Below are 26,972 nucleotides of genomic sequence, written 5' to 3'. Positions count from 1 at the left end.
GACCGCAGTGGGATGGGGGACGCCACGCGCGCCCTTCCGGCTGCCCACGCCCCTCCTTGCCCCAGACCCGGAGCGGAAGTGGGGGCGGGTCACGGCGACCCGCGGAAGGGTGGGGGCCCCAGGAGAGGGCTGCACGTGGCTTCTCAGGGTTCCGGGAGTTCCGAGTTAGAGGAGCAGGCGCGGGGGTCTGGGGGCGCACAGGTCTCCGGCCGGGCCGGGAGGGCCAGAAGGGCGAACAGGTAGTGCTGAACCAGGGAGAAGGCAGCACCGGCCAGAGTAGGCCAGAGGCAGACAGCGTGGTGCGGGGCGGTCAGGACCGGGGTCCTGGGGTTGTGCCGCCTGCGTCAAATCCTCGCCCCACTTCATTCTCCCTGGGGACCTTTGGGCACAGACTGCGCCTCCCCATGCCTCGGTTTACTGGTCTGCGAAGGGAGAGTGATAATGAGAGAGAGCCAGGCCCCAGAGAGGGACCACCCCTTCTGCCCCTCGGGGAGTTTAGAATATGTCGGTTATTGCTATTACTGTTTTCTCCCCGTTTTACAGAAAAGGAAACTGGGGCTCAGGAGGTTTCAGTAAGTGTTCCAAGGTCACACAGTTGGCATGTGGCGGAGGCCAGGTCTAGCCAGTTCCACAAAGTTCTGCCATGAAACCCTCCCAGGTTTTCTTCACTCAGCGGACCCAGTCTATCTTTTCTTCCTCCGGGTAACCCCAAACCCACCTCAGGCTCTCTCCCTGTAATCACCTGGGGGCAGTGCGGGAATCGGAGCCCCCTGGGCTTCGCTATTGCCCTGAACACATTGGGGCACAGATGAGGGGCTCAGAAAGTGCCTGCTTCATGATTGAATGGGTGGCTGTCTTCCAGGTCTGCTCTCAGAGCTGAAGCTGGCTGTGCCCTGGGGCCACATCGCTGCCAAAGCCTGGGGCTCCCAGCAGGCCCACCCGGTTCTTTGCCTGCATGGCTGGCTGGACAATGCCAACTCCTTTGACAGACTTATCCCTCTTCTTCCGAAAGGTGGGGCTGAAGGGAAGCCAAGGGGCAACGTGACATAGACTGCAGGAGAATGAGGGGTGGGGGAGACAGCTGTCCTAGACGCCTTCTCCCCCTGTCTCTTGTCTCAGACTTTCATTATGTTGCCGTGGATTTCGGGGGACATGGGCTCTCGTCCCATTACAGCCCCGGTGTCCCGTATTACCAGGAAAACTTTGTGAGTGACATCCGGAGAGTTGTAGCAGGTAAGAGGCAGCGCGCGCGCGTGTGTGTGTGTGTGGGTGTGTGGGTGTGTGTGGGTGTGTGTGGGTGTGTTTGTGGAGGGGTGCAGTGGGACATCCCCTCTCATCATTGGAGTGGGGTGTGGTAGCCAGGAAACAATACTGGCCTGGGAATGACCTGGGTCACCCAGGAATTCATGGGCGACTTTGGGAAAGGTGGCAAGAAGAGCTCATCCTTCTGGGGGTTCCACCCCTTGTAAGGAAGCTGGAACCCCTCTAAGCTAGTCTCCTGAGTGGGGGCACCCCAGAGGCTGGGGAAGGATGTCCTGAGCACAGGGACTGCAGGACAGAGGGTGAGGGGGGCCTGGGCCCATCCAGACCTGGCTCCGTGTGTTTTCAGCCTTGAAGTGGAAGCGTTTCTCCATCATGGGCCATAGTTTCGGTGAGTACAGTTTACACTCTGGCAGGCAGGGGGCTGACTGGGCTGAGGGGCTGTGAGGGAGGGAGAGGAAGTGGTACCCAGGTACCCTGCACTTCTGGGCAATGCAAGGAGAGATGAGGGGGTCTGTGGGCACTGGGCCCTTTGGCTTGAGGCACCTCCCCCAAGGGACATGGGGCCCCAGAAGTGGCTGTCTTCCAATCTGACAAGAGAAATGTGACCTTTCGAGTGGCTAGGTCTGATGAAGTGGTCATATGGCCCCCAGGGAGGGAACCCCAAGTTTGACAGGGCATAAAGAGCCCTGCCTCCTGGTGGGAGAGAGCCAGGCCCCTTAGCCTGGGGTGGGGCAGCCCCTGGGAGGAAGTTTTAGTAGGATTTTGAGAGCTGGGGAATACCAGCCCACGACTCTTTCCGTCCCGCAGGTGGTATGGTGGGCGGAATGGTGAGTGGATGCTTTGCAGTGATCACCTCTGGCCGTGTTGGGCGTTCCTGTAGGTGGGGCAGGAAGTGGTGAGGGGGCAGGGGGAGAAGAAGTTTCCAGGAAAGGGAGTGCCTCCTCATATCACAAATTTGAACTCAGTATTTAATGGCCTAGTTTCAGTCTGCTTTATAGATGGCAGTAATAATCATTATTGTGGGGAGGTTGGTGAAACTGGAGATTCCTGATGGAGTTCAGAGTTCCACATTCCCCATCCCCAGAGAACCCTGGAATCCAGCCAGCCACCAGGGTGTAAACCTTAGTCTGGGTGTGGACCTCCAGGGGCTGTGGCGGGGGAGAGGAGGCTGCCCTGGAGGGAACGAAGATCCTTGTTCTGGCCCCTTGGAAACACCAGTGTCCCCAGGGAAAAGCTTGAGTCCCTTTTTCTTCTTCCTGTCCTACTCATGCTTCCCTTTTTGGGTCACATCGTAGTTTTCCAGTATCTACCCCGAGATGGTGGATAAACTTATCTTGCTGGACACATTGCCATTTGCCCTGGATGCTAAAGTAAGAATGAGGGCTTTCATGCATGCTATCATGGGGGAGACCCAGGCCCTGGGTAGTGTCCTGAGCCCTGCCTCTTTTGGCAGGGAGGTGGGAGGAGGTGGCAGAGGGTAGACAAGGGGGGATCAGGGGACCCCCAGAGAGGACAGGGTTATGCAACCTGTACCCCTAGGAGTGGGCAGAGAAAACAGGTGCAGAAGCCTTTGTCATCCTTGGAAACCCTGTATGTGGTCTGGGATCTACAGAATGCCAAGTCTTTTGCAAAGCGGTAGGGGGTGGGAGAGGGTAGGAACGGCAGATTGAGGAAGCTCTGGGGGCACACAGCGTGATGAGCCCCCCCCCCACAGTCATGTTCAGTTTTTGCACACGTTGCACAACAGCGCACAGCAGCTCTGAGTGCGGACCAATGGGGACATGCCGATCCCTTCCGCCACCACCACTGGTGACGACAAACAGTGCTATCCCTGCCTCTGAGTCCTGGCTTCTGCCACGGATCTGCGGGGTGACCCTGGGCAAGACACTTGGCCTATCTGGGCCTCACCTGTAAAATGAGGAGGTTGGCCTAGGTGACCTTGGAGTTGCCTGCCCGCTGTCACATTCTGTCACTCTGTCCCCAGGAGCTCAGCCTCTCAGTTGTGACACAGCTGAGTTTCTTATCTGTGAAATGGCCACAAATGCCAAAAGGGCACGAACGATGCTGTCCTTTTCTCACCACATGCCCAATCCAGACCACAGGTGGGGCGGGCTGGGCTCTCACTGAGGCAAACAACGTGTGCTCTGATCACAGAGCTAACCAGCAGGGGCTAATCCTGTGCCACCCTTCACTGGGTCAGAGTGAATCCCAGCTGAGGGGCTGCTGAGGCCCGGGTGGGGGGGAGCTGAGCCCCTCTGTCTGCAGCCCGGAGTCCCGCCCACCCAGCAGAACCCACACATCCCCAGGGAGTAGAGGAAGTGCTGACCTACAAGCGGGGAGCCATAGAGCACATGCTGCAGACAGAGGCCTCCCAGAAACCCCGGCAGGTGGTCAGCCCAGAGGAGATGCTGCAGAGGTGAGTGCAGTCGGGTGAGATGGGGCTGGTGGGGAGGCCCGGAGGAGGGATGGGACATCTCCGGGGCGCAGAGGAAGCGTCGGTCTCCTACGCACAAGTCACACGGAGCCTGTTTCTCTCTGTGCTCACCCTACATATCAGGCTTCCTGGCTCTGCAGACACCCCAGCTGGGACTTACCTGCCTCGGGTCCTCCCTGCTCTATAGCCATGCCCTTCATTCCCCAAGAGCGCTTTCCACCCACTCTCTACCCCTCCCTATAATTGTGCACACACGCACATGCGTGCGCACGCACACACAGTCTTTCCTTCCACACCTCTCTGTGGCTGCTTCCACCTAGACCTCTCTGCAGGCACCTTGCCAACTTGCCCACCCCTCCTTCTGGCCTCAGCTGACTCACTCCCCCTGGGAGTCTGCCCTGCCCCCCCTCTGTGAGCAGTTCCTCCTAGCCCTATAGGAAATCGACGGTCTGTGGGTGGTGACCGTAGGCTGGTTGCCTTTGTATCTCCAGCACCTGGAAGTGCCCCTGGTGGTCAGGGACCTAGACGTATTTGTTATCTAAGGGAGTGAAAATATGCACACATACACACGCACACACACGCACACACACACTGCTGATGTGACCATCCCATTAACACATGCTTGTGTCCTTTGTGGGGGGGGGGGCTCCGTTTCTTTCCATGTGGCCTCCTCTGCCCCAAGACATCCAGCGTCCCTCTGTCCTCCCCAGGTTCCTGAAGAACAACAGTCATGTGAGTGAGGAGTGCGCGCGACTCCTCCTTCAGAGGGGAACCACCGAGGTGGCCACAGGTAGGGACTCGCCGTCTCAGGCTGTTGCTGATCAGCGCTGTTCTTGTTGAGGAGTGGTAACCGCTAAGTCTCACAGCTGCTTGCTCTGGACCAGGCAGGGCACCGAGTGCTCAGCAAACAGTGTCTCATGTCATCCCGCCCGCCCCCCCCCCCGGCCCCCGGCTGCCCTATACTCACCCCGTGGAGAGCAGGAGAAACTGAGGCTCCGAGAGGCCAAGTGACGCGTGCCAGGTCAGACAGCTGCTGCGCATCTCAGACAGGCCTGTGGGGAGCAGTCAGGTGTCTTGGGGCTGAATGTTGGGGAAGGTCACAGCCGTGCTCTGCTGACCCTGTGTGGTGGGCGCTGGTGTCCCCAGCTAGGGTTTGAGGACGTGCTGCGGGGCAGGGTGATTTGAAAGGGGTTTTTCAAAATGGAGAAGTAGAGGGGCACCCCAGTGGCTCAGTCGGTTGGGTGGCTGCCTTTGGCTCAGGTCATGATCCCGGGGTCCTGGGATCGAGCCCCGCATCGGGCTTCCCCCACGCAGCAGGGAGTCTGCTCCTCCCTCTCCCTCTGCTGCTCCCCCTCCTTCTGCTCTCTCTCTCTGTCAAATAAATAAAATCTTAAAAAAAAAAAAACCCAAAATAGAGAAGTAGAGTAGGTGGCCCCTTGGTTTCAGGGCAGCCTCGGGCCTGTGTTTTCTGCACTTTGTTTCCCGATATACCCATTCAGGGAAACTTTACCAAGGTCCCGCTCAGTGCCAGCCCCTCTCCTGGCGGGCCCGTACCTCGGGCTGGCACCGCTCCAGACGGTGCCCTTCACAAGTGCCCTCCCTGGAACTGACTGCCCCCCAGTTCAGGCATGTCCATTCTAGGAGGAGAAACAAATGATAGACCTGTGACCAGACAAACAAGAGACATGTTATTCTAAGTGCAATAAAAGAAATGTACAGGGTATTCTGGAAGAAACCCCAGAGAGGGGCTCCTGGAGGCGGCTCCCAGGAGGTGGAGTAGAAGCCCAAGGGAGACAAGCGTGGTAAGATGGACCAGGCACTACATTGGGCCCAAAGCCCCGGGCTCATTCCTGACCGTGCTAGCTCAGGGATCTTAAGTCCTTCCTCCCCATTTAGACACCTCCCCCCTATTTCTCTCAGGTCATAAATAACATCTTAGGATCTCTGTGCTCACGGTCTGAGAGGATCAAGCAAGGAGGTGAATGCGACTTCAGTTTATGAAGTACCAGAGGAGGCAGGGGTCAGAACCCCACGGGCTTGCCAGATTTGAGCAAGTGGTGGAATTAATTGGGCTGCTGGGAGGCAGGCAGCAGGGAGCCGTGGGGCCCGCGGTACCGGGGATAGGACAGCCCAGCCAGTAGTTATCGCTGGGAACTCTGGGCCTCGTATGGCCCGAATTTCCAATTGCTCCCAAGAAGCCAAAGATCTACTGTGTGGTATTGTTTTTTCCAGAAGTTGCCAACACACCCCCGAGGTCAGATGGAAATATGCTTAAGGGACGTTTTGGCCTCAGGCCTCAAGTCAGTCTGTGACTTGTTGTGAGGGACTGTCTGTTATCATCTCTGAACCTTGGCAAATCCACCACGGAGAGGGGAGGTCGAGGCAGAGGGCCATGGGCCTGGGCTTCCCAATGTGCCCACACAGATGGCCCGCCCAGAGGGGTCCCGGCGCAGAAGTAGGCTAATCTGGAATAAGACATGTTCCCAGCCAGGCGGGGCAAGCCGATTAGGCCAGGCCTGGGTCACATGAAGGGGTGAGCATAGACACTGAACCAGTTGTCAGGGAGGGGTGAGGAGAGAAGGGAGGGGAGTGGACAGGCAGCTGGGTCACTATGTCAGGCCCTGCCCCCGTGCAGCAGTCGTGGCGCTTTGGGGCTGGAGCTTAACCTAGAACAAGGCCAAGCAGGTTCCCAGCCCCCACCGGGTGGTGTGACACTGGGAGAGTCGGTGTTCCAGGCTGCTCGTGGGTGCTTGTCCCCAGGCCCCAGAGCCCCTGACAGTCCCCATTCCACTCTGGAGCAGCAGAGAGCAGGGACGGCGCCATCAGGCCAACCCGATCCTATAACCGAACCCAAGTTCATCTGCCCGACGCACAGCAGAACCACTCACTCAGACATCGAGTGTGCAACAGGTGGTGAAGGCGAAGGTCGTGAAGGTGGCTGGCCCCCGAGTGAGGCCTGGCAGAGTGCAGTCCTGGAACCATCTGGAAGGGGGACGGGCTGGAGTCAGGAGTTGGGTTTGGAGGTGAGATGGGAACGAAAGCGGGGCCCCTGGGCATGGAAAACACCTTGGTGTCTATAAGGGGGAAGGTGTTGTGTTGCTCTGCTCTCCGGCCGAGCGTACACTGAGTGGCGGCCGTTTCCCACAGTGGCCGGTCCTCCCCCAGCAGCTGGGCATCCCCCGCGGTTCGCCTGACTCTGTTCTGACACCATCTACCCACAGGCTTAGGGCCCAGTCCCACAAAGCTGTCCCCACTTCAGATGCCCCACCGAAGATGCAATTGTCACCTGTGTTTTCAACCCAGTGGCTATAAATCCGGGGTTCCTTCAGACCACTCCCCAGGCTCAATAACTTGCTAGAATGCCTTCTAGAACTCAGGAAAAGAGTTTCCTTCCTAGATTACCAGTTTGTTAGAAAGGATACAACTGAGGGACAGCCAGATGGAAGAGATGCATAAGGCAACGTATGGGAGGGAGGGGTGCGGAGCTCCCGTGCCCTCCCTGGGTGCCCCACCCTCCCAGCACCGCTCTGTTCATCAGTGGGGAAGCTCCCCAAACCTAGTTCAGGGATTTTTCAGGGTGGCTTCACCATGTGGACACGATCGATCATAACTCAATCTCCAGTCCCTCTCCCCTTCCCAGAGGATGAGGAGATAAAGCTGAAAGTTCCAGGCTTCTAGCCACAGCTCGGTTTTTTGGGGACCCCCCCCCATCCTGCAGTTGTCTGGTGGCCCACCAAGAGTCACCTCATTGGGACAAAAGATGCTCCTATCACCTAGGAAATTCCAAGGGATTGAGGAGCTCTGTGTCAGCACCTGGGCTCAAAGACCAACTATTGGAACAAAAGATGCTCCCAGCACCTTTATTACTTAGGAGATTACACAGGCTTTAGGAGCTCTGGCCAGTCTGAAATAAAATACGTATTTCTTACATCACAGTATCAGTCTCTAATTGTCAGCTGTGGCAGGAGATGGGGGGTGTCTAGGGTTCTGATACCATCTCCTGCATTCAAAGGTATTTTCTTAAGAATCATAAGTTTCATGCAACTTTTCAGGGATTCTGAAAGTCTTGGAGAAGGTGGCGCTCACAAGTTGCAGGCCAGGCCAGCCCGAGGGGCCCCAGCCGAGCTGGTGCAGATGCCACTCCTGGCAAGCCGAGCCCAGTCTCTCCTCCTTCCAGGGCTGACCCTGGCCTCATCCCTCTCAATTCCTTCTGGGTGAAACAGGTTGTTGATGGAATTGAGAGAAGTCAGTGCACAGCCCCTTGGAGAAACTACTGGCCCTTGGTGTGGGATCTGCATCTAAACCCCTTCCAGCAATGCGAAGGCCACTTGCTCTTGGAATCTGATCACGGGACTCCTCGAAGGGATATCTGTGCTGGCCTGCGGGTCTGAGAAGCACATTTCCGGCCCTCACAAAGCTCACCGTCTCGGGGAGGCTGACAGAAAAGCAGCCAGGCTGTGGGCCTGCCGGGCCGGCCAGGATGTGACCGGTGGAAGCGAGCCGTGGAAGAGAGGAGGATGTGGCCAAAGGGGAGAGAAGCCAGAGCCCAGGGCGGAGAGAATAGCTCAGTAGGGATCCCCAGGTACCTGGGGGTCACCCTACCCCCACGATAACCCCCTTTTAAAGTTTTTTCACATCATCTGAGTAGCTGGAGCCCAGGGCTGGAGGAAGGAGGAAGGCAGAGAACCCAGGGTGGGGGCCTGTGCAGGGAGGTCATGGCCAGAGCGAAGGTGACCCAGAGGCCTCAACCGTAGTTTCCTTAGGCCGAGATGATCTACTAGTGCAGCGACCAGAAAATCTTCCTATTACATGGTGGTCCTAAGAATTTAGAATCACAAATGCCTGACTGAGAACCTCTACCAACAATTAATCATCTATATTTATCATCTAAAAGTTCCATAATCTCTAATTAGAAGGGAAAACAATAATTCTGGCAAACAACTTTTTTTTTTTTTTTAAAGATTTTATTTATTTATTTGACAGAGAGAGACAGTGAGGGAGCACAAGCAGGGGAAGGGTCAGAGGGAGAAGCAGGCTTCCCGCCGAGCGGGGAGCCCGATGCGGGGCTCCATCCCAGGACCCTGGGACCGTGACCTGAGTCGAAGGCAGACGCCTAACGACTGAGCCACCCAGGCATCCCTTAATACTACTTTTCTTAACAGGTGCCACCTGACATGGTTTAAGACCCACAGTCCTGTAAAAAGCTGTGTGAGTTCACTGGGTCTTACCTCTTTGCCATCCTGTTGCTCAGCTCATGCCCAGGGTAACCCCCTTCTAAAGCATGGGTTCACATCCTTCCAGTGTTTTCTTAGGTGAATATGAACGCATGGAATGTATGCTCTTCTTTCCCTGTCCTACAAACCCTGGAGCGCCCCTTCCGCAGCCTCCCGGCTCCCCGCTGCTCCCATTTACCGTAGGTCCTGGAAAATTGCGCGGCATCTTTTGTACAGATGCAGAATGTTCCCTGCGTAACCGCGGAAGCTAATCTAACCTGTTCCCTACAGGGAGACACTGGGTGTTTCCAGTCTCTGCTGTTACATGCGAGGCTACACCCACAGCCGTGCATCCCGAGGGGCAGGGAGCCCGATGTGGGGCTCGATCCCAGGACCCTGGGATCATGACCTGAGCCGAAGGTAGCCGCTTAACCTACTGAGCCACCCAGGCGCCCCTCAGTGTGGTTTTCATTTGCATTTTCTTTTTATGGTAATGATGAATATCTCTCATATTTAGTCTTATAGAAACTGTACCTCTGCTTACCCTCCGGTGCATCGTTCTGGTGGTCTTTCGTCAATTTCTCGGAGCTCTTCATATGTTGGGGAGATTGAGTTGCAAAGACGTCTTCCCAGATTGTCTTTTTTTACTTTGCTTAGACGGTTTTTTTTTCTTGCAATGCAGACTTTTCTTCATGTAATTAATAGAAGTCTCTTTTCCAGCCTCTGCGTTTTGAGTCGTAGCTAAAAGCTTACGTTTGATTCGAATACTGTTTGGGGTTGAGAATTTTCACTTAAGTATTTGCTACTTCGGATATTTAGCTTGTGTGCAGGTGGAGGTTTGGATCTGATTTGATCTTTTTCCAGACGGCTCCTCCATTGCTTGACACCATTTTGTAAAAGCGTCTTTGCCCTCAGTGACCTAAGAGGCGGCCACACCATGCCCTGACTGCCCGTCAGCATCGGGGTCTGTCTTTGGACCTTCGATCTTTCCGTGGGTCTGGCCATCTGTCCCTGACCAGCACGACACGGCTCAGCTTACTGTGTTTTCATATCTGTAGGACAGTCTCCTTTTATGGCCCTTTTTCAGAGCTTTCCTGCTATTCTTGCTCAAAATTTTGTTGGCATATCACATATGTACATTTAACTAGTACTAGTAAATACTAGTGATACCAGACCTACTCCTGTACCCCTCCCCACACCAGCTAGGACACTAGAACAGCACCCATTCCTTTGAACCCTGTGTGTCCCCCTTTCTGCCACCCGGAGGCAAACATCTACTTATCCATTCAAGCAATGTTTTGAGCAACTACTGTGCGGCAGCCCCATTTTCGGTCCTGGGGAGCCCAGGTAGGGTTGAGACACCAAGCTGTTGTCCTCCGGGAAACTGCATTCTAGTGGAGGAGAGGTGCATGCGGGTGGAATGCTTTTAGGAAGTGCTGAGTGATAAGGAGAGCCCTCCAGCAGGGGTGGGGTGGGAGAGGTCCCCGTGAGATGGCTGTGACTCTACTTACTTATTTATTTGGTTGTGACTTGAAATGGGAGGCCTGAGAGCCTGGCCGGTAAGGCCATGTGGAGCAGAGACTTGTGGGAAGGAGGAGGCTGCCCTGCTTCTCTTTGGTGTCACATTTGTGGGATTTACCCAGTGGCTTCAATCCACGGTTTCCTAAGTAGAGAGGGTCCCCTAACAACCCCCCCACCCCAGCAGCTCACTTCTCAGGTGGCCTCCCGGATCTGTGATTCTGTTTCTAAAGGGGACATTGCCCAAGCATGGAATTGCTGGGAATCTGTCCTCGCCAGGTGAGGTCCAGCTTGTCCACCATCAGGACTGTGGCAGAGAACCATGGTTCAGCCCACGGGTGGGACCACGGGCCTCCCGGCCCCACCAGCCGCCTTCTCTCTTTGACACATGATGGCATGGATTCTTCTTAGCTGTTGGGTGCTTCCTGGGGTCTGAGATCACATGACCATCCTAAGGTTCTCAGAGATGATGGCCACTGTGCCAGATAGGGTAACCATCCACCACTGTCCTTCTGCGCTGTTCTGTGGGGTGGCCGAGGAGAGGCGTCCGCGTGGGCCGTGCCCGTCCGTGGCCCGGTGGCAGCGGCCAAGCTCTGAGGACACCAGTCCAGGCTGAAGAAGGGCACCCTGGCCGGAAGGGCCCTGGGTCCCCAGGGAAGCCCTGTGGGGTCCCTCACCCTGACAGGCAGCACTGAGGCCCCGTCTTTGTGCTTCCATTCCAGGTCTAATAATGAATAGAGACCGGAGGTTGGCTTTGGTGAGTGTTGCTCTCTTTTTCTTTTGTTATTATGGTACATTATACATAGCAGAATTGCTGGATTGCACAACAGTCCTGTGTTGAACCTTTTGAGAAACTGCCAGGCTGTTGGCACGGCGGCAGCATCGTCACCCCCAGCAACGCACGAGGGTTCCCATTTCTGCACCTCTTCACCCACATTTGTGCTTTTCTATTAAATTTTAGCCATCCTCGGGCGCCTGGGTGGCTCAGATGGTTAAGCATCTGCCTTCGGCTCAGGTCATGATCCCGGGGTCCTGGGATCAAGTCCCGCATCGGGCTCCCTGCTCCTTGGGAGCCTGCTTCTCCCTCTGCCTCTCTCTCTCTCTGTTTCTCATGAATAAATAAATAAAAAGTTAAAAAAAAAATTTTAGCCATCCTCGTGGGCGTGGGGTGGTGTACGGCCTCTTTTGAATCATGGGTCTCCTTAGGGCAAGGGCTGAGGGCAAGAGAGAGGACCCCCCCCGCCGTGCAGATTCCTGAGGTCCAGATGTCTCCCCAGCAGGCCTGGCAGGAGTGGGGGCTGCGCTGGGGTCCGCCCTGCACCTGGGGCGGAACGCCAGCAGGGGGTGCTCACAGCGCAGCGGCCGCCCCTCCTTCTTCCACGTACCGCACACGTGGGTAATCCTCACTGCAGGCCTGGAGGAGGGAACTGTTGTCACCCACATTTCACAGGCAGGGAAACTAAGTCAGCCGTACGACTTGCCCACAGTCAAGCAGCACCATCGGTGGGGGCTTCCCACCCATGAACAACTGAAAAAACAAACCATTACTGACACACAGGTACCCACAGAGCAGAAGGGGGACACCAGGGCCCACTGTCGAGGGCAGACTTGCAGCCCCATCTGTGTGTTTTCACAACTATGTAAGAAGACACCGACTCATTTTAGGGCTCTTGGGTTTTGTCGTTTGTTTAGGTTTTCACAGAAATGGCTGCAAATGCTTAACTTAATGGATTAACTGCGTGGGGGTGCTGCGTGGGAGTGCAGGGAAGGCCTGCTGGCGGCGGGGGGGTGGGTGTGGTCAGAGGAGTCGGTTAGTGAACAGCTAGGAGGTACCAGCCCCTATGCCCATCTCTGTGGGGTTGCCATGACGACTAGCAAGGTCCCTCTGTCATGTGCCCTAGCACAGTGCTATCACATTAGGGGCTCTCAGATGGTGCACTTAATGAGATTGTTCAAGAGGGTAAAATGCTTTGCACATGTGAGATGCTGTCATTAGAGGTGGGAAGCTCTGGCCTCAGGGAGACCCTTGAGAGCTGTTGCCCAGCCCCAGGTGGGGACATGAGGCCTGGACCAGGGCATCAGCCAAAGGGACGGGAATGTTTGAGTTTTGATTTTGATCCAGCTGGGATCTGTTCTCAAGTACGGTGTGAGGTAGGGATCCGTTTTTACTTTCTTCCCAGATGAATAGCCAGTTTGGTCCACTGCCAGTTATTGGGGGGAGGGGATCCTCCTAACCACCAAGGCTCACTCACTGTGGTCTTTCTTCTGTGTGCTGGTCCTCATGCTGGTAGCTTACCAGCCAGATCCCAACCAGTGGAGGCCCTTGTTGGAAAGCTTCCCTCCAGAGAGAGTGATCCTGGCTGGACCCCTGGCCTGAGCCAGGTCACCCTCCAGGCAGCAGTGCAGGGCCCCAACCCTCCACTGCCCCCGAGTGCAGGTAGGGTTGGTTACTTTTGGGGGCATTTGGAAACATCCCTTCCCTTTCCGAGGTCCATACCCTGTGCAGCACACAGCTGTTCTGCAGCAGGCTGCCCAGATTTGGAGCTTATGTTTGGGACATAAACTGAATTACAAAAGATACGAATTCTAAAGTGGGTCTGTCTCTGCACTCTCCTTTTGTTGCAGTGATCTTGTCACCATCTGGGCCCTACCACTCTGTTTCAATCCCTACTGCCTTCTGATTAGTTCTGATGGTTAGTAGAATCTGCATTCTCTCCTCGTTCTTCTTTTACACGTGTTCCTTGGCGTTTCTTGCGTATTTTCACTTCCAAGTGAGGTTTGGAATGATCAACTTATGTTAAAAATTACAATGGGATGGGGTGCCTGGCTGGCTTAGTTGGTAGAGCATAGAACTCCTGATCTTGGGGTCGTTGAGTTCAAACCCCACATGGGGCATAGAGCTTACTTAAAAAAAGAATTATATTGAGATGACATTGAATTTATAGAATACTTTGGGAATTTAGTGACTGTTAACATTATGAATGGGTACCACCTGATAGAGGCGTGCCAGGCAATGGGTTATCCATATGGAAAAGTATGATCCTAGACCCTTGCCTCACATGATACACAAAAATTAATTCAAGATGGGTCATAGATCAAAATATGAAAGGTAAAACAGGAAAGGTTCTAAATAGCTTTATGACCTTGAAGTAGACAACATATTTTATTTTTTTTTTATTTTATTTTTTTAAGATTTTATTTATTTATTTGACACACAGAGATAGAGGGAGAGAGCACAAGCAGGGGGAGCGGCAGGCAGAGGGAGAAGCAGGCTTCCTGCATGAGCAGGGAGCCCGATGCGGGGCTCGATCCCAGGACCCTGGGATCATGACCTGAGCCGAAGGCAGCGGCTTAACCAACTGAGCCACCCAGGCGCCCAGACAACATATTTTAAATAGAACACACATGTGAATCAATGAAATTGTTGATAAATAGGGCTTTATTTAAAATTTAGAATTTCTGTTCATCAAAAGACAAATTAAGAGAGTGAAGAGTCAAGCCACTGACTAAAAGAACATATTTAAATGCATAGGCCTGCTAAAGGACTCATATCCAGGATATATAAAGAGCTCCTACAAATCAATAAGATAAAGTCTAACAACCTCATTTTTAAAAGCAGGCAAAAGATTTTAACAGGCCCTTCATGAAAGAGGCTATCCAAGTGACCAATCAACACATGAAAGGTGCTCATGATCATCAGTAATTAGGGCAGTCAATGAGATATACCTCTACACCTCCACCAGAGGTGGAGAAATTGCTGTCAAAATGGAAAGGCCTGACAACACCAAGTCTTAATGGGGACAAAGACCAGAACTCTTCTACACTGCAGGAGGAAGTATAAATTGATACAACCATTTTGGGAAATTGCTTGGCAGGAACTGCTAAAGCAAAACATAGTCAAATCCTGTGAGCCCGTAATTCCACTCCTAGGTGTATACCTAGCAAAAATGTGTGCCATGTGCACAGAAGATGTGTGCAAGGACGTTCCTAGCAGCTTGGTTCATGATAGTCCCAAACTGGAACTCACCCACATGTTTTTCAACAATAGAATGCACACATTGTTCTATATTCATACACTGGAGCACCACACAGGAATGAAAAAACAAACACAACTTGCAGACCAAAAGAAACCAGAAACAGCACTCCGTATGATTCCATTTACCTGAAGTTCAAAAAGAGGCAAATTGATCCACGGGGCTCGCGGTCTGAATAGTGGTGTCCTCGGAGAATGCCCCAGGAGGGAGCCTGCAGGTGCTGGTGGTGGTCGAGGCTTCGAGCTGGGTTGCACGGAGCATTTATATGTGAAAGGCCATTGTCAGCTGACACATAGATCTGGGGACTTTGCCGTAAGTCACACTGGAATACAAAAGAAAAATATAGATCAGGGAATGAAAGTGGACTAGGAAAAGAAGGTTAGAGGAGAGGGGGACAGAAGCAAAGGAAAAAGAAGAGGGGCGCCTGGGTGGCTCAGTCGTTAAGCGTCTGCCTTCAGCTCAGGTCATGAGCCCGGGGTCCTGGGATCGAGTCTTGCATTGGGCTCCTTGCTCGGGGAGGCTGCTTCTCCCTCTGCCTGCCACTCTCTCTCTTTCTCTGACAAATAAATAAAATCTTAAAAAAGAAGAAGAAGGAGACAGGACACACCCAGCAGCCTTTGCTCTTAAAGGCGGTCTTGGAGAAATGTCCTCGAATTGTGTGGCCTTAGAGGAAACAGCTGCAAAACCCCAGACTTATGTTTTCACATCCAGAGACATGAGCGGAGGTAACATCCTTCAGTCTCTGCCTTGGGGACCAACATATAATTGAGGTGAGGGCCTGACCGGGCCCCCAAGCCGGAGAGCCCCAGTCCTGGCCCGAGCAGCTCAGGCTGGGGGGCGGGGGCAGACGCCTGAGCCGAGTCCTGGTGCCATCTCCTGCTCACCGTTGTGTGACTTGAGCCTCTGTGATCCTCAGTAAAGCCCTGTTGCAATGTGCCGATTAACACTGGTCGGGGAACCCCTCCGCGGGCACAAACCACCTCCCTGCTTTTGCTGAAGCCGGGCGTGCTGCCAGCAGGAGCTAACGTGCAGCCTGTGTGGGTCCTCAGTAGATCTTCGTTCATTGGACCTTGTGGATGATCTGGAAACGTCTGTTTCTGGAGAAGCACCCAAGGTCATTTTCGCTCAAGGAGCAGGAGATGGCCCGGAGGAGGTCAGGGCAGACCAAGGGCAAGATGCTCTCGTGGCCGTGACCCTGTGACCGAATGTGTATATGTATGTGTGTGTGTGTGTACACGTGTTTTCGTAAGAACTGTATATTTATCGCAATGGTGGAGGAGTGTTGGGCATGACTTAACAGTCCTCATGGGAGCTTTGTTGGAATTAATCCACTCTGCACACATTTATCGAGCTCCTCCTCTGTCACACCTGGAGTTCTGGGGCTCGAGCAGCACCGTCCGGTAGAAAGCGAGCCTCATGCAATTCCACATCTTGTAGTAGCCATGTTAGGAGAGTAAAAAGAAATGGAGGAAATCACATTTAATATTTTTATCTCAACGTATCCAAGATGTAACCAGTATAAAAATGTGAGGTATCTGGTATTATTTATACTAAGTCTTTGAAATCCACTGTGCAGTTTATGCCTACAGCGCATCTCGGACTGGCCCCGTTTCAAGCACTCAGTAGCCACATGGGCTGATGGCTACGGTGTGGGATGGCGCAGACTTGGACGCCTTACGGGGTCATGAGACAGGGTGGCCCGGGCTCTGATGGAGGCCAGTGGGGCTGTGGGGACATCAAGGCGTCCTCATTCTGCACAGTGGCTTAAGCAGGTTACTTTCTCACGGAAATGGTCTGTTTGGCCGAGTCGGGAACCCAGGCTGGCTGGGCAGCGCTGCAGGGCGCCCTGCGGATGGGGGAAGGGAGTCTGGGACGAGGGGCCACGCCTAGTCCTAGAATCTAGGTCCAGAAGCCGCCCAGGTCACTTCCCTGCATTTAGCCGCACAACCACACCAGGATGTAAAGGGATCTGGGAAATGTCTGGCTGGGCAGCCATGAGCCCAGAAAGAGGGAGAACAGATTTAGGGGGGAAAAAAAAGTCTCTGGCCCGCGGGGGTTGGAGGCCTCTGCGGAGGTGATGTGGTTGGGTCCTGGACTTGGTCCCGGGGTGGATGGCCACGGTGGTCCCGAGAGAGAGGCCTGCTGCCCTGTGGACAGAATGCACTGTGGTCTTGTCTCTGCAGCCGGAGTACAGCATGGATTTCATCAGCAGGGAGCTGTTCGTGCACTCCGCCAAGAAGCTGCAGGCCCACGTCCTGCTCCTCAAGTAAGTGTGGGCCTCGCGCCCCAGAAGAGACTCGACTGCAGGGGACCCCCAGGTCTCCCTCGTGTGAGGAAGGCAGGGCCCGGAGCAGACGGGGCCGCCCCTCTCAACGGGGGTCTGCGGAGGGCACCCCCAGGCGAGGCAGGGACTGGCCGACCTTGTAGTTGGGCGCTTGCCCTGCCAAGTCCTCCAGCCACTCCAGACCCCTACCGCCCCGCCCCCCGAGCTTCGCTGCTCCCTCCCCCACCTGCCAGCACCCCACCAGCCGCCGTCCCCCCCCCCCCCCCCCCCCCGCCACCTCCCGTGATGGGGCTCAGCTGCCACTCTCCGCGCCGCCGTGGCCTGCCCCGGGCCAGAACCTTCTGGGGACACGTTGTGTCTCTGACGCTGAGCAGAGGCTTAGGAAGCACGGACTCGAGGTGCAAATCCAAACCACAGAGACGCTGCGCACACACGTGCGCACGCACACGCACACGCACACGCACACACCCACCCACCCACCCACCCACCCCATGGCTAGACTCGAAATGGCAGGTAACAGGCATTGGCGAGGATGTGGAGGAACCAGAACGCTCCCGCCGTGCGACTCTTTGGAACAGTCTGGCAGTTTCTGAAGCCCTTAACCCACCACAGGACCCAGCAGGCGCACTCCCAGGTATCTAGAGGCCCGACCTAGGTCCACAGCAGCCTGGACAGGCCGGTCCAGAGCAGCGTTAGTCACAAGAGCCCGGAGGCGGAGACCGCCCGGACGTCTGTCAGCAGACACACAGGCGGAACGCAGTGCGTCCCTATGGCGGGCTGTTTCAGCCAGAAAAGGAACGAACTGGTACACGTTACATGGATGAACCTTGAGAAGGTGACGGAGTGAAAGAAGCCGGTCACACAAGTCCACAGGTTCTGTGGTTCGACTCACATGCAAGTGCAGAGAGCAGTCTCTAGAGTTAACCAGCGTTTGCGTAAGCCGGAGAGCTGCAGAACTACAGGTTCGGGTTTGGGGTTTTTTGAGACGATAACATCCTCAAATTGACTGTAGCCACGCGTACAGAACTCTAAGTATGCACGTGAAATGGGTGAAATTATCTCAGGAAAGATGTGGAGAGAGAAAGCATGGAGTCGAGCCTGTCCCTTCCCAGCTGTGCCATGAGAGGCGGTGGTGGCGGGCAGGTCCGACCCCGCCGAGGTAAACCTGCAGCACCTTGGCCACAGTGAACCCCGAACTGTGGGAAAATCGGAGGCAAGCCGAGGCCTGGCTCCTCTCAGCCTGGAAACCGGGGCAGGGGGGAGGCACCGCAAGGTGAACCCTGATTTTTCTTTTATTTTCCAGAGCAATCCAAGGATATTATAACGTGAGAAGAGAGAATGACAGTGACAGGAATGTCATGCTTTTTGCGATAGACATGCTGAAATCAGTCCTAAAGGAGGTAGGTGCACGAGGCTCAGCCAGGGGGAGGTCCAGGAGGGTCCTCACCCACTCCTTGCACTAGGACCTCTGGTCCAGCCCCACGTCTGATGGGGGACTGGCAGGAGCTACAGGCCTCACTCCCCATGGGGGTCAGCCCCTGGAGCTCACATTTAACTCAGCACAGGAAACACATTTTATTGGCAGAGTGCCCCACTGTTACTGTCCACATACATCCCACAGCCCAGGTCCAACTTGGCCAGAGGCCATCCCATCATTTCTAGAGTGAGCAGATGATCATCAGTGGGGCCTGGGCTTTGTCCCTGGGAGCACCTGGCACTTTGACCTTCATCTGCTGTAAACACCTGACCCTGGGCCTCTGCAGACCTCAGCATCACCACCAAAGGCAAGCTGTGTGTGACCAGCCTGCAGTGCCTTCCTGTCTCCCAGGGAGGATCAAGTTTGAAAGGCTGCTCATTCTTTCAAGCTGACCTTACAGAATTATCAGAACCAGCAGCACCCTTGACTACTGGCACCTCCCATGCCTAGCTCTACAACCTCACAACTCAGAATGGCCCAGAAATCCAGGGTTTGGACATTTCTCCCCCTGAATCAGGCCCTTCTCGCGGACTCTGAGCCAGGCTCTGACTTAGTCAGTGTGTGACCGGGGAGCTGTGGGTCAGTCTGCCCAGTGGTTCACTGTGGGGCACCCTTTGGAACCACCGGGAGGCAGCAAGCCCTGGGAGGGCCCCAGCACACCAGAAGGGCTACGCCTCATCAAGCATGCCCTCCCCTCTCCAGCGGTTCCAGTACATACAAGTCCCGGACAACCATTATGTCCACCTGAACCAACCCCAGAACGTGGCCGGTATCATCAGCACCTTTCTGCTGAGCAAGGAGACAGCACCACACGAGCCGTAGCCTGGGCCTTCGGAGACCTGGTGCCCACCACCCAGCGCCCAGATCCCTAGTGGCAGGCCCCCCAGCCAGACTGGGTGTGGTGGGGACAGGCCTCACTGGTCTGAAGCCCAGCAGGTGCTGAGGCAGAGAACCCTGGGCAGGATTTGGGGCGGGGGGAACGCAGGGCAAGATTCTTTTAACATTTCTGACTTCAAGACCCTGTTTGGATTTGGGGGCATTGTCTGTTTCATGGCTGATAATCTGCAGAGAGCGGGTAGCGGAAGAAGGGAGGAGTAGCCAGGTGACTGCCCAGTGGATGAAAAATAAAGCGGTTCTTGTATTCTCACTGCTTCTGAGGGGCTCTTCCACTGAGGGGAAGGGAGACACACCCAGCTGGAAAGGGAAGGCCAGGGGCAGGCTGGGAACAGAGAGACCAGGAGAAGGAAACAACTGTGGCCTGGGCTGGTGGCTCCCGGCGGCCCACGCCCTCACGCTGGGCAGGCCTCGCCAGCACGATGCCCAACGTGCGCACCAGAAGCACGGGAGGGCCCTGTCTTTCCCCCTCCACCCGTGTGGGCCCGGATCTGGCAGCCCCTGGGCCTGGGCAGTCTGGGCGAATTTTCCAGGTCTTCAGGTCCTCCCTGGCAGTGCACCGCCACCGTTCGCTGCCCTTTTCCATGGGGCTCCAGGACCAGCTCAGCTCAGTAGGGTCGGAACTTGCGCTGTGCCCGCATCAGTTCAATCCGCTGCTTGTCTTCCTCAAACTTCTTGCGCAGCTGGGCTAGATCTGGGGGGGCGACGAGAAAGAGGAAATGGCCACGTTAGTCAGTGTACCTTGTGGGGACTGTGGCCCCCCCGCCCCGCTGGCCTCCGCCGATATGGTCCGGATGCTGTGCGGAGACAGATGAGCCTGCAGGCCCAGAGGGTGGGCGCTCAAGCCAGGGCGGCACGCCTGAACTTTGAGAGAAAACTCAGAAGAGCGAGCACAGAGAAAGCAAGACACCTGTTCCCTTACCACCCCCACCCTACATACCCAAGGTGAAGGCAGGCGGCTCTGGGGGTATGGGGAGCCCCCCCAGGGGCACCTCTCCCGGCCCCTCCCCACTGCAGCAGCCAGACTGGGGAGAACGTCAGGAAGGAGAGGGACTCCGCCCTCGGTGCCACAGAATTTGAACGGCGGCTCTGGTCACCAGGTGACCAGGTCAGAGGAATACAGAGGGGTGGGAGCCCGGCGGGAGAGCTGATGCAGCCTGCTGCGGTGATTCTAGGGAGAAGGGCAGGAGCGAAGGTGCCCGAGTGGGGAGCAGCAGCGAGACAGGCAGGAAGGGGACGTGCATGGGTGGCAGGTCACCACCCACTGCAGAGCCTGTCCCCCTGCCGAGGACAATGCCAGCACACTCTACCCCCAGGCCCACAGGGAAGCCACTCAACAAACAGGGAATATGGGCTGTGGCACAAGCTCAGCATCATCACAACTAAGAGTGGGCCACGGGCGATGGGGTGCTCGCCCCGACACTGTCCATGTGAGGGCGCCTGCCCCACTTGGAACACTCTCTCTCTCTCTCTCTCTCTCTCTCTCACACACACACACACACTTGGAACTCTCTCTCTCTCTCTCTCTCTCTCACACACACACACACACACACACACACACACACACACACACACACACACACACACACACACACACACACACACACACACACACACACACACACACACACACACACACACACACACGGTGCTCGCCCAACGCTGTCCACGTGAGGGCGCCTGCCCCACTCCCCCCGACACTCCCTCTCCCCACAGTCACTCCCAATACACAAACGCGCACCCAGCAGCGGCCCTCTCGCTGTCCCCACCGTGAGCACCTGAGATCCACCCTCTGCAATCTGGCCCCCATGGGAGGCTGACAGGTTCCAGCACCAACTGCTCAGGGTCTGGAGGTGGTCCTACATCCCAGTTGTGTCTGAAGCCTCTGAACAACCCAGGGGCCCCCACTGCTGCCACTGGGGAGCAACAGGGGGACCACCACAAGGGATGCTGCAGGCTGGGACCTTAAGTCCAGAGCCTGTTGGGAAGTCTGTGCCCGGGGCCACCCCCTTCCACACCCAGGTCCCAGTGCCGCCCGTGGGAGCCCTCTGCTCTGGCCGGGGCTGGCAGCAGTAGCCACGGGCCTCGTCCACAGGGCCTGGGCCCCAAGGGAAGTGGGGCTGAAGCACAGGGGTTTGGGGCGCTCCCTTACGCTCCATCTTGGTCTCTCGGTGCTGCCAGGCGTAAAAGTTGAGCAGCTCCTTGCGGGCGCGCTTCCGTCTCTCCCTCTCCAGCACCCGCAGGCTAGCCGCCTCTGTCCGCGGCAGCACGGGCCGCCGGCCCCGGCGGGTCACCTTCACCCAGCCCTCCTCGTCTGGAACCCCGTCCTCCTCCTTGGCCTTAGCCTCCTCCTGCAAGGAACAGGCGCTGTGACGGGCAGACCCTGGGACCCCCTGCAGCCTCAGGCGCCCCTCCCCTGCCCTCCCTTCGAGGCTCTCCCTGCAGCACCCAGAACCTCCCTGGGCACCCACCGCCACCTGCTGCACCCTCTCCCTCCCAGCAGCTCAGTATGGGCGGCAGGGGGCACAGAGGTGCCAACACTGCCTCCTCAGCCCTCAGACTGTTTCCTACAGACCAGAGACCAGGCGTCACCCAGCTAGGTGACACAGGACTCAGCGGGGAAAAAGGGAGCCTGAACTCTCACAGTGACCCGCACAGGGTGCCACCGCCCACCCTCCTCTGGAGCGACACCACCTTCCCTGTGGAAGCCCCACCTCAGCTACCCTCTTGTCATACGCCTCCATGAACGTGTCCACCTCGACCCTCAAGGCCTCAGGGTCTGGCACTGAGTCTGTGTAGTTGCTGATCCACTCTGAGGGAGAAAGGAGGGCGGAAAACGGGGCTTCCTCGGGCCTGATACCCGGGGCCCCACCTGCCCAGCCAATCAGGATCATCTTCTTCTTCTTATTTTTAAGATTATTTATTTGAGAGAGGGAACACCAGCAGGGGGAGTGGGAGAGGGAGAAGCAGGCTCCCCGCGGAGCAGGGAGCCCGATGCGAGGCTCGATCCCAGGACCCTGGGATCATGACCTGAGCCGAAGGCAGACGCTTAACTGACAGCCACCCAGGCGCCCCCAGTCAGGATCTTCTCATACAGGCCACGAGGATGGAGACCTGTGGCCCAAGGAACGTTCTAGTGGCAGCAAGCTGGGCCCTCCTCTCCACCCACCCTGGGCCCAGGAAGGAGGGTGTGACACTGCCGTGGTACTGACTGTGAATGCCGCTCTTCACAGGGTGACTCTCTGTTGAAACCAGCAAAGGGCCCTTCAGGACTAAGGCAGCAGACACCCCACCTGGCTTCTGGAACACCACGTAGGCTACCTGGAAGCCCTGGAGGAGGGAAGGAGAGATGTCAGAACGCCAGCCCCCCTCCCATCCTCCCGGCCACCCGGCTCCTGGCACCAGGGCTCCCAGCTGCCCTCAGCCAGACTCGTCGCTGGGCCAGGTGACATGTGCTGGGCTGTTCTGAACCGTGAAGATAACCAAGAAGTTCTCTGTAATCCTGGGGTTACACACAGCCATGCTGCTAGTTTTCCAACTTCTGCCAGAGGCGACCCAGGTGAGGTGAGACACTCGGGACCTCCCTTCCAGGTACAGGAGTGACGCAGTGACAAGCGAGCTCGCCACACACTGGGAGTGGACAGAGCGCACACTAGCTCAGACTGCGCTACGCCAGGAGGAGGTGTGGGCTCGGGATGGGGAGACGAGACCAGGCCACGGGGCCTCAGGAAGAAGGGACTTCGGTTGGGGAGCAGGAGGGGAGCTCAGGGAGGCCCTTCAGGGCGGCGAGCAAGATGGTCTCTGAGCTCTCAGCAGGACGATGGAAGAGCTGGACAAGAAGCTAAAGGATGTGGCAAATCCAGGGAAAGGAGCAGAGGTGCTGGGGATACCGCCCTGGCCACACCCCGCACCCCCAGGTGAGCAGACCACAGCACTTGGACACTTACCGGAATGGGCGTGGGGTGAAAAAACTTTGATTTTGGCTCCTTTGGGCTGTCAGCAAGTTCTGGCTTCTCCTGTAACTGCACAGACTGGACGGGGCCGCAGGGGGAGAAGAGGCGGGACAGACACTCCTGCCGCGGACCCGGCGGGGGAAGCACAGCATGAGGGGCTGCAGGGGCCTCAGGGAGCCTCCCTCTGCCCAGGGTGGCACGGCCAGGGGACCAGGGCCCCCAAAGGTCTCGGAGCCCATGTCCGCCCAACTGGGGGGCACGTACACAGGCCCTGAGCCGGCCACACCCCCCCTCCGCACAGTCCTCGTCCTGCCCCCCCACAGCCCGAGCCGACAACCCTGTGAATTTTCATGTTCAAAACTGTGAGTAAAAAAAAACCACACCGCCACTGGCCATGGGACCCCGGAGGGAGCAGACGCAGCGTGAGACAGAATTCAGGTATAAACTTTTTGGCTTTATGACAGGACCCTGGCAGGGACCATGTGCCCGGGATGTTTGGTTTGTCCCTGAAAGGGATTTCTCACTTTGAAAGGCCAGCCGTCTTTCCCTGCCCCTTTCTCTGGGTGAATGATCCCCAAAGGAGGATTAAGTTCTATTTCGAGAACAGGTGGGAACATTTCTGGGGTTATTCGGAGGTATTCTGATTTTATGAGACAACCAACTAAGATTTCCTCCCTGAGCAGCCATTGAAAACTGGAGTTAACTCTGTGTTGTTGGGACTCGGGCTGGCGGTGAGCCTCTTGAGGGGATTTCTTGGGCGCAGGTCATGTTCTGTTTCTGGGTGCTGAGTACGTGGGTGTGTTGTTTGTGAAATGCAGCAAGTTGTAGCCCAGGGCCCAGGCCCTTCTCTGTACACACGCTACACTTCAGGAAACGTAAGACATGATGCAGCCTCTCCTCTGCTTCTTTCTCTGACTGTACAAGAATCTTTTAGAAATTAGTATTTCTCTCGAGGATTCTCTCTCTCCCTCTGCCTCGCCCCCCTTGCTTGCTCTCCCTACAATACATAAATCTTTAGAAGTTAGTATTTCTTTTTTGAAAAACAATCTAAAATGCAGCAACACCCTTAGTTTCTCTTCTGTGAAGTTATGTAATGCAAAACCTAACCATTTTTGTGAAAATAAATTAATGTCTGGATAGATTTAGAGAATAATCTTATCTTCTATTTTTTCCTACGGAGATATATCACTGTTATAATCAGCGAAAAACAACATGTAATCCAAAGAATCCTGGGAAATAATAAAAAAGCTTTGAGCTTCTTAGAACTATACTTTTAATTTTTTTGTTTGAAAGATTTTATTTATTTATTTGACAGAGAGAGGGCCTGTGTGCACAAGCAGGGGGAGCGACAGGCAGAGGGAGAGGGAGAAGCAGGCTCCCTACTGAGCAGGGAGCCCGACGCGGGGCCCAATCCCAGGACCCTGGGATCATGACCTGAGCCGAAGGCAGACGCTTAACCGACTGAGGCACCCAGGGGCCCCAGACTTTACTTTTTAAAACACAGCTTTAAAAAGACATTTCCAGGTGCCTGGTGGCTTAATTGTTTAAGTGTCTGATGCTTGGTTTCGGCTCAGGTCGTGATCTCAGAGTCTGGGATCAAACCCTGCACCCAGCTCTACACTGGGCATGGAGGCTGCTTGAGATTCTCCCTCTCCCTCTGCCCCCCACCTTGCACGTGCTCATGCTCTTTCTCTCTAAAATAAATCTTTAAAAAGACATTTCTGGGGACCCTGGCTGGTTCAGTCGATAAAGCATGTGAGTGACTCTTGATCTTGGGGTCCTGAGTTGGAGCCCCATGTTGGGTGTAGAGATTACTTAAAAAAAAAAAAAAAATTTTTTTTTTTAAGCCATTTCCTGGGGCGCTGGGTGGCTCAGTCGTTCAGCGACTGCCTTCGGCTCAGGTCGTGATCCCAGGGTCCTGGGATGGAGCCCCGCATCGGGCTCCCTGCTCCACGGGAAGCCTGCTTCTCCCTCTCCCACTCCCCCTGTGTTCCCTCTCTCGCTGTGTCTCTCTCTGTCAAATAAATAAAATCTTTAAAAAAAATAAATAAGTAAATAAATAAATAAATAAATAAAAAGCCATTTCCTGTCACAAGAGACAGAAGCAGCAGCCCTCTAGCTGCCCTCCTTTGGGGCTTCAGTTAGATGCTTCCATCTCCCAGTAAGGACCTAGTGGAGGCTAGTGGGAACCCAACCCTGCCTGGAGCTCCTGGCCAGCCCTAGAGGTTCCCTCCCAGACACCAGCTCACCTCTGTGCAGTATGGGGGCACATTGAGGACAAAGAGGGTCCGCTTCTGAGGCCAGGAAGACTTGGTGCCTTCTCGAACTCTGTGCTCTCTCACATAGAGGTAGTGAAAAGCCTGCTGCTTTTCTGAGAACTTGATCGGAATGGCTGGACAGGAAAGGGGGGCAAGGAAGGATGGCAGGAAAATCAAGCTCAGGCTGTTCCTTTCTAGTCCCATCTGTCTGTCCACTCCATCACTGAGCCCTTCCCCGAGGCAAGGCCTGTGCAGGGTACTGCGCAGGCTGTGAGAGTGAATGAACAGAGAACCTGCCCAGGAGGGGCACCCAAGCAGGTGCGGGAGAGAAAGGGCAATTATTACAGGTGGGGAGCAAAATGAGAGGGGAGTCCAAACCCTGATGCTCCTGGGGTCAACACCAAAATCCTGACGTCAGCTGGAGGCCTTGCCAGACCCTGACCACCTTTCACATCTTTTTGCCAAGTCCTCCCCCCACCACTGTGCGGGGCCTGCCACTCTGCCTTCTCTCTATCCCTCCACTAAGCCCAGGCCTCACCCAAGCTCACACGTTTCTTTACCTGAAACATCAACCTTCTTCCCCCACCCATTCTTCAGGTTTAACTTCACTTCCTCAGAGAGCCTCACGTGCCAAGTTCGATCCACCTGCTCTGTGCCTTGACAGCGTCTCTCCCGGTCTCTAAGTCTCTATCTGTGTGATCATTTGGATAATGGCTGACATTCCCATAATGCTAGGGGCTGTTTTCTGTTTTTCTCACGGCCTTCTTCAGAGCACACTGGGGATACAGCTGCAGCACCTGTGCTCGGGAAGCTCACAGGAGAGTAGGAGAAGGCAATGAACAAAGAAGCACGTAACATGATCCTATCAAATATGAAAGAAAGGGGAAAACAGTGCAGACTGGTTGCGTGGCAGAGGCCTTTAGGTAGGCATCGGAACGGCCTCTTCGAGGAACTAACATTAAAGTCACAAGGCACAGCTGTGTGAAAAGGGCACCTCAAGTGCAAAAACCCTGAGGGTGTAAAGAGATTGTTGCTCCACAGGAACAGAAAGAGCTCTAGGTCGGCTGAGCCAGAACACGTAGGGCCACACAAGCCAGTTAAGTTTGGATTTTGTTTTAGGTGCTAACTTGTAAAACCACTGGAGGGAGTTCAGTGGGTATGGGGTACACAGGCAGGCCTGTGAGGCAAAATCGGATCGAAATCTGGCTTTAGAAAGCACATTCCGGCACCTGGGCGAACAGAAAGAAGGCAAGGGCAAGAATAAAATCAGGAGAACCAGTTAGGAGGGCACAGCCGGGGCCAGACTAGGAGTGGCAGAGGTGATAAGAAGCGGGTGGGCTCACTCGTCCGGGGGAGGAGTGTGGATAGAGATGGGTTTACCCAAGGGAAGCGGTGGCCAAAATGGGCTCGTCCCGGGAGAGTGCCGCCAGACGCAAGCAGAGCGCAGCGTCCGGGACCTCGGGGCTACCGGGCCTCACACCCAACCGCGCGGGGGTCCCGGAGCCACCGCCGACGCCCGAGCCACCTCCCGGGGAAGCCTGGCCGCCGCGACTCACCTGAGTAACCCGGGGGGCTCGGAATCCCCTGCTCGGAGTCCCGCTCCCCACGCTTCCTCCTGCGCGCCACCATCTTGCCAACCGGAAA

General features: G+C 55.6%; 2 protein-coding genes across 3 annotated transcripts; one reads left to right on the top strand and one right to left on the bottom strand.

Moving 5' to 3' along the window:
* On the top strand, window positions 1-19,078 carry SERHL2 (serine hydrolase like 2). The gene is made up of 12 exons (XM_035729335.1): window positions 1-572; window positions 863-1,012; window positions 1,120-1,233; window positions 1,610-1,651; window positions 2,071-2,090; window positions 2,559-2,633; window positions 3,570-3,679; window positions 4,408-4,487; window positions 11,151-11,185; window positions 16,646-16,728; window positions 18,050-18,146; window positions 18,926-19,078. The coding sequence occupies exons 1-12, from the start codon at window positions 503-505 to the stop codon at window positions 19,043-19,045; spliced, it is 996 nt and encodes a 331-aa protein (XP_035585228.1). The 5' UTR covers window positions 1-502; the 3' UTR covers window positions 19,046-19,078.
* On the bottom strand, window positions 18,205-26,972 carry RRP7A (ribosomal RNA processing 7 homolog A). 2 transcript variants are annotated; one of them, XM_027591607.2, is made up of 7 exons: window positions 26,885-26,972; window positions 25,320-25,462; window positions 23,065-23,148; window positions 22,330-22,447; window positions 21,832-21,929; window positions 21,270-21,468; window positions 18,205-19,811 (listed from the first exon to the last, which is right to left on the bottom strand). In XM_027591607.2, exons 1-7 carry the CDS (start codon window positions 26,955-26,957, stop codon window positions 19,726-19,728), a joined length of 801 nt encoding a protein of 266 aa, XP_027447408.2. In that variant the 5' UTR covers window positions 26,958-26,972; the 3' UTR covers window positions 18,205-19,725. The 2 variants fall into 2 exon arrangements, with proteins under 2 accessions (XP_027447408.2, XP_027447407.2); XM_027591606.2 differs by having other exon boundaries at window positions 19,051-19,811; window positions 23,065-23,190.

This window comes from Zalophus californianus, chromosome 9, assembly GCF_009762305.2.
Source record: "Zalophus californianus isolate mZalCal1 chromosome 9, mZalCal1.pri.v2, whole genome shotgun sequence".
NCBI classification, from domain to species: domain Eukaryota; kingdom Metazoa; phylum Chordata; class Mammalia; order Carnivora; family Otariidae; genus Zalophus; species Zalophus californianus.
Note: the sequence above shows the minus strand (reverse complement) of the source record. Positions and strands in the feature narration are given on the sequence as shown.

Bases quoted from the DNA above. Each gene is read 5' to 3' on its own strand.
- SERHL2 (XM_035729335.1), top strand. From the start codon at position 503: ATGTCGGTTATTGCTATTACTGTTTTCTCCCCGTTTTACAGAAAAGGA. The intron at 573-862 runs GTAAGTGTTCCA...GCTGTCTTCCAG, and splicing joins CTGGGGCTCAGGAGGTTTCA to GTCTGCTCTCAGAGCTGAAG. The intron at 1,234-1,609 runs GTAAGAGGCAGC...GTGTGTTTTCAG, and splicing joins CATCCGGAGAGTTGTAGCAG to CCTTGAAGTGGAAGCGTTTC.
- RRP7A (XM_027591606.2), bottom strand. From the start codon at position 26,957: ATGGTGGCGCGCAGGAGGAAGCGTGGGGAGCGGGACTCCGAGCAGGGG. The intron at 23,191-25,319 runs GTGAGCTGGTGT...GGTCCGCGGCAG, and splicing joins TGCCCCCATACTGCACAGAG to GAGTGTCTGTCCCGCCTCTT. The intron at 21,469-21,831 runs GTGGGGCTTCCA...TGTTCCTTGCAG, and splicing joins ATGACAAGAGGGTAGCTGAG to GAGGAGGCTAAGGCCAAGGA.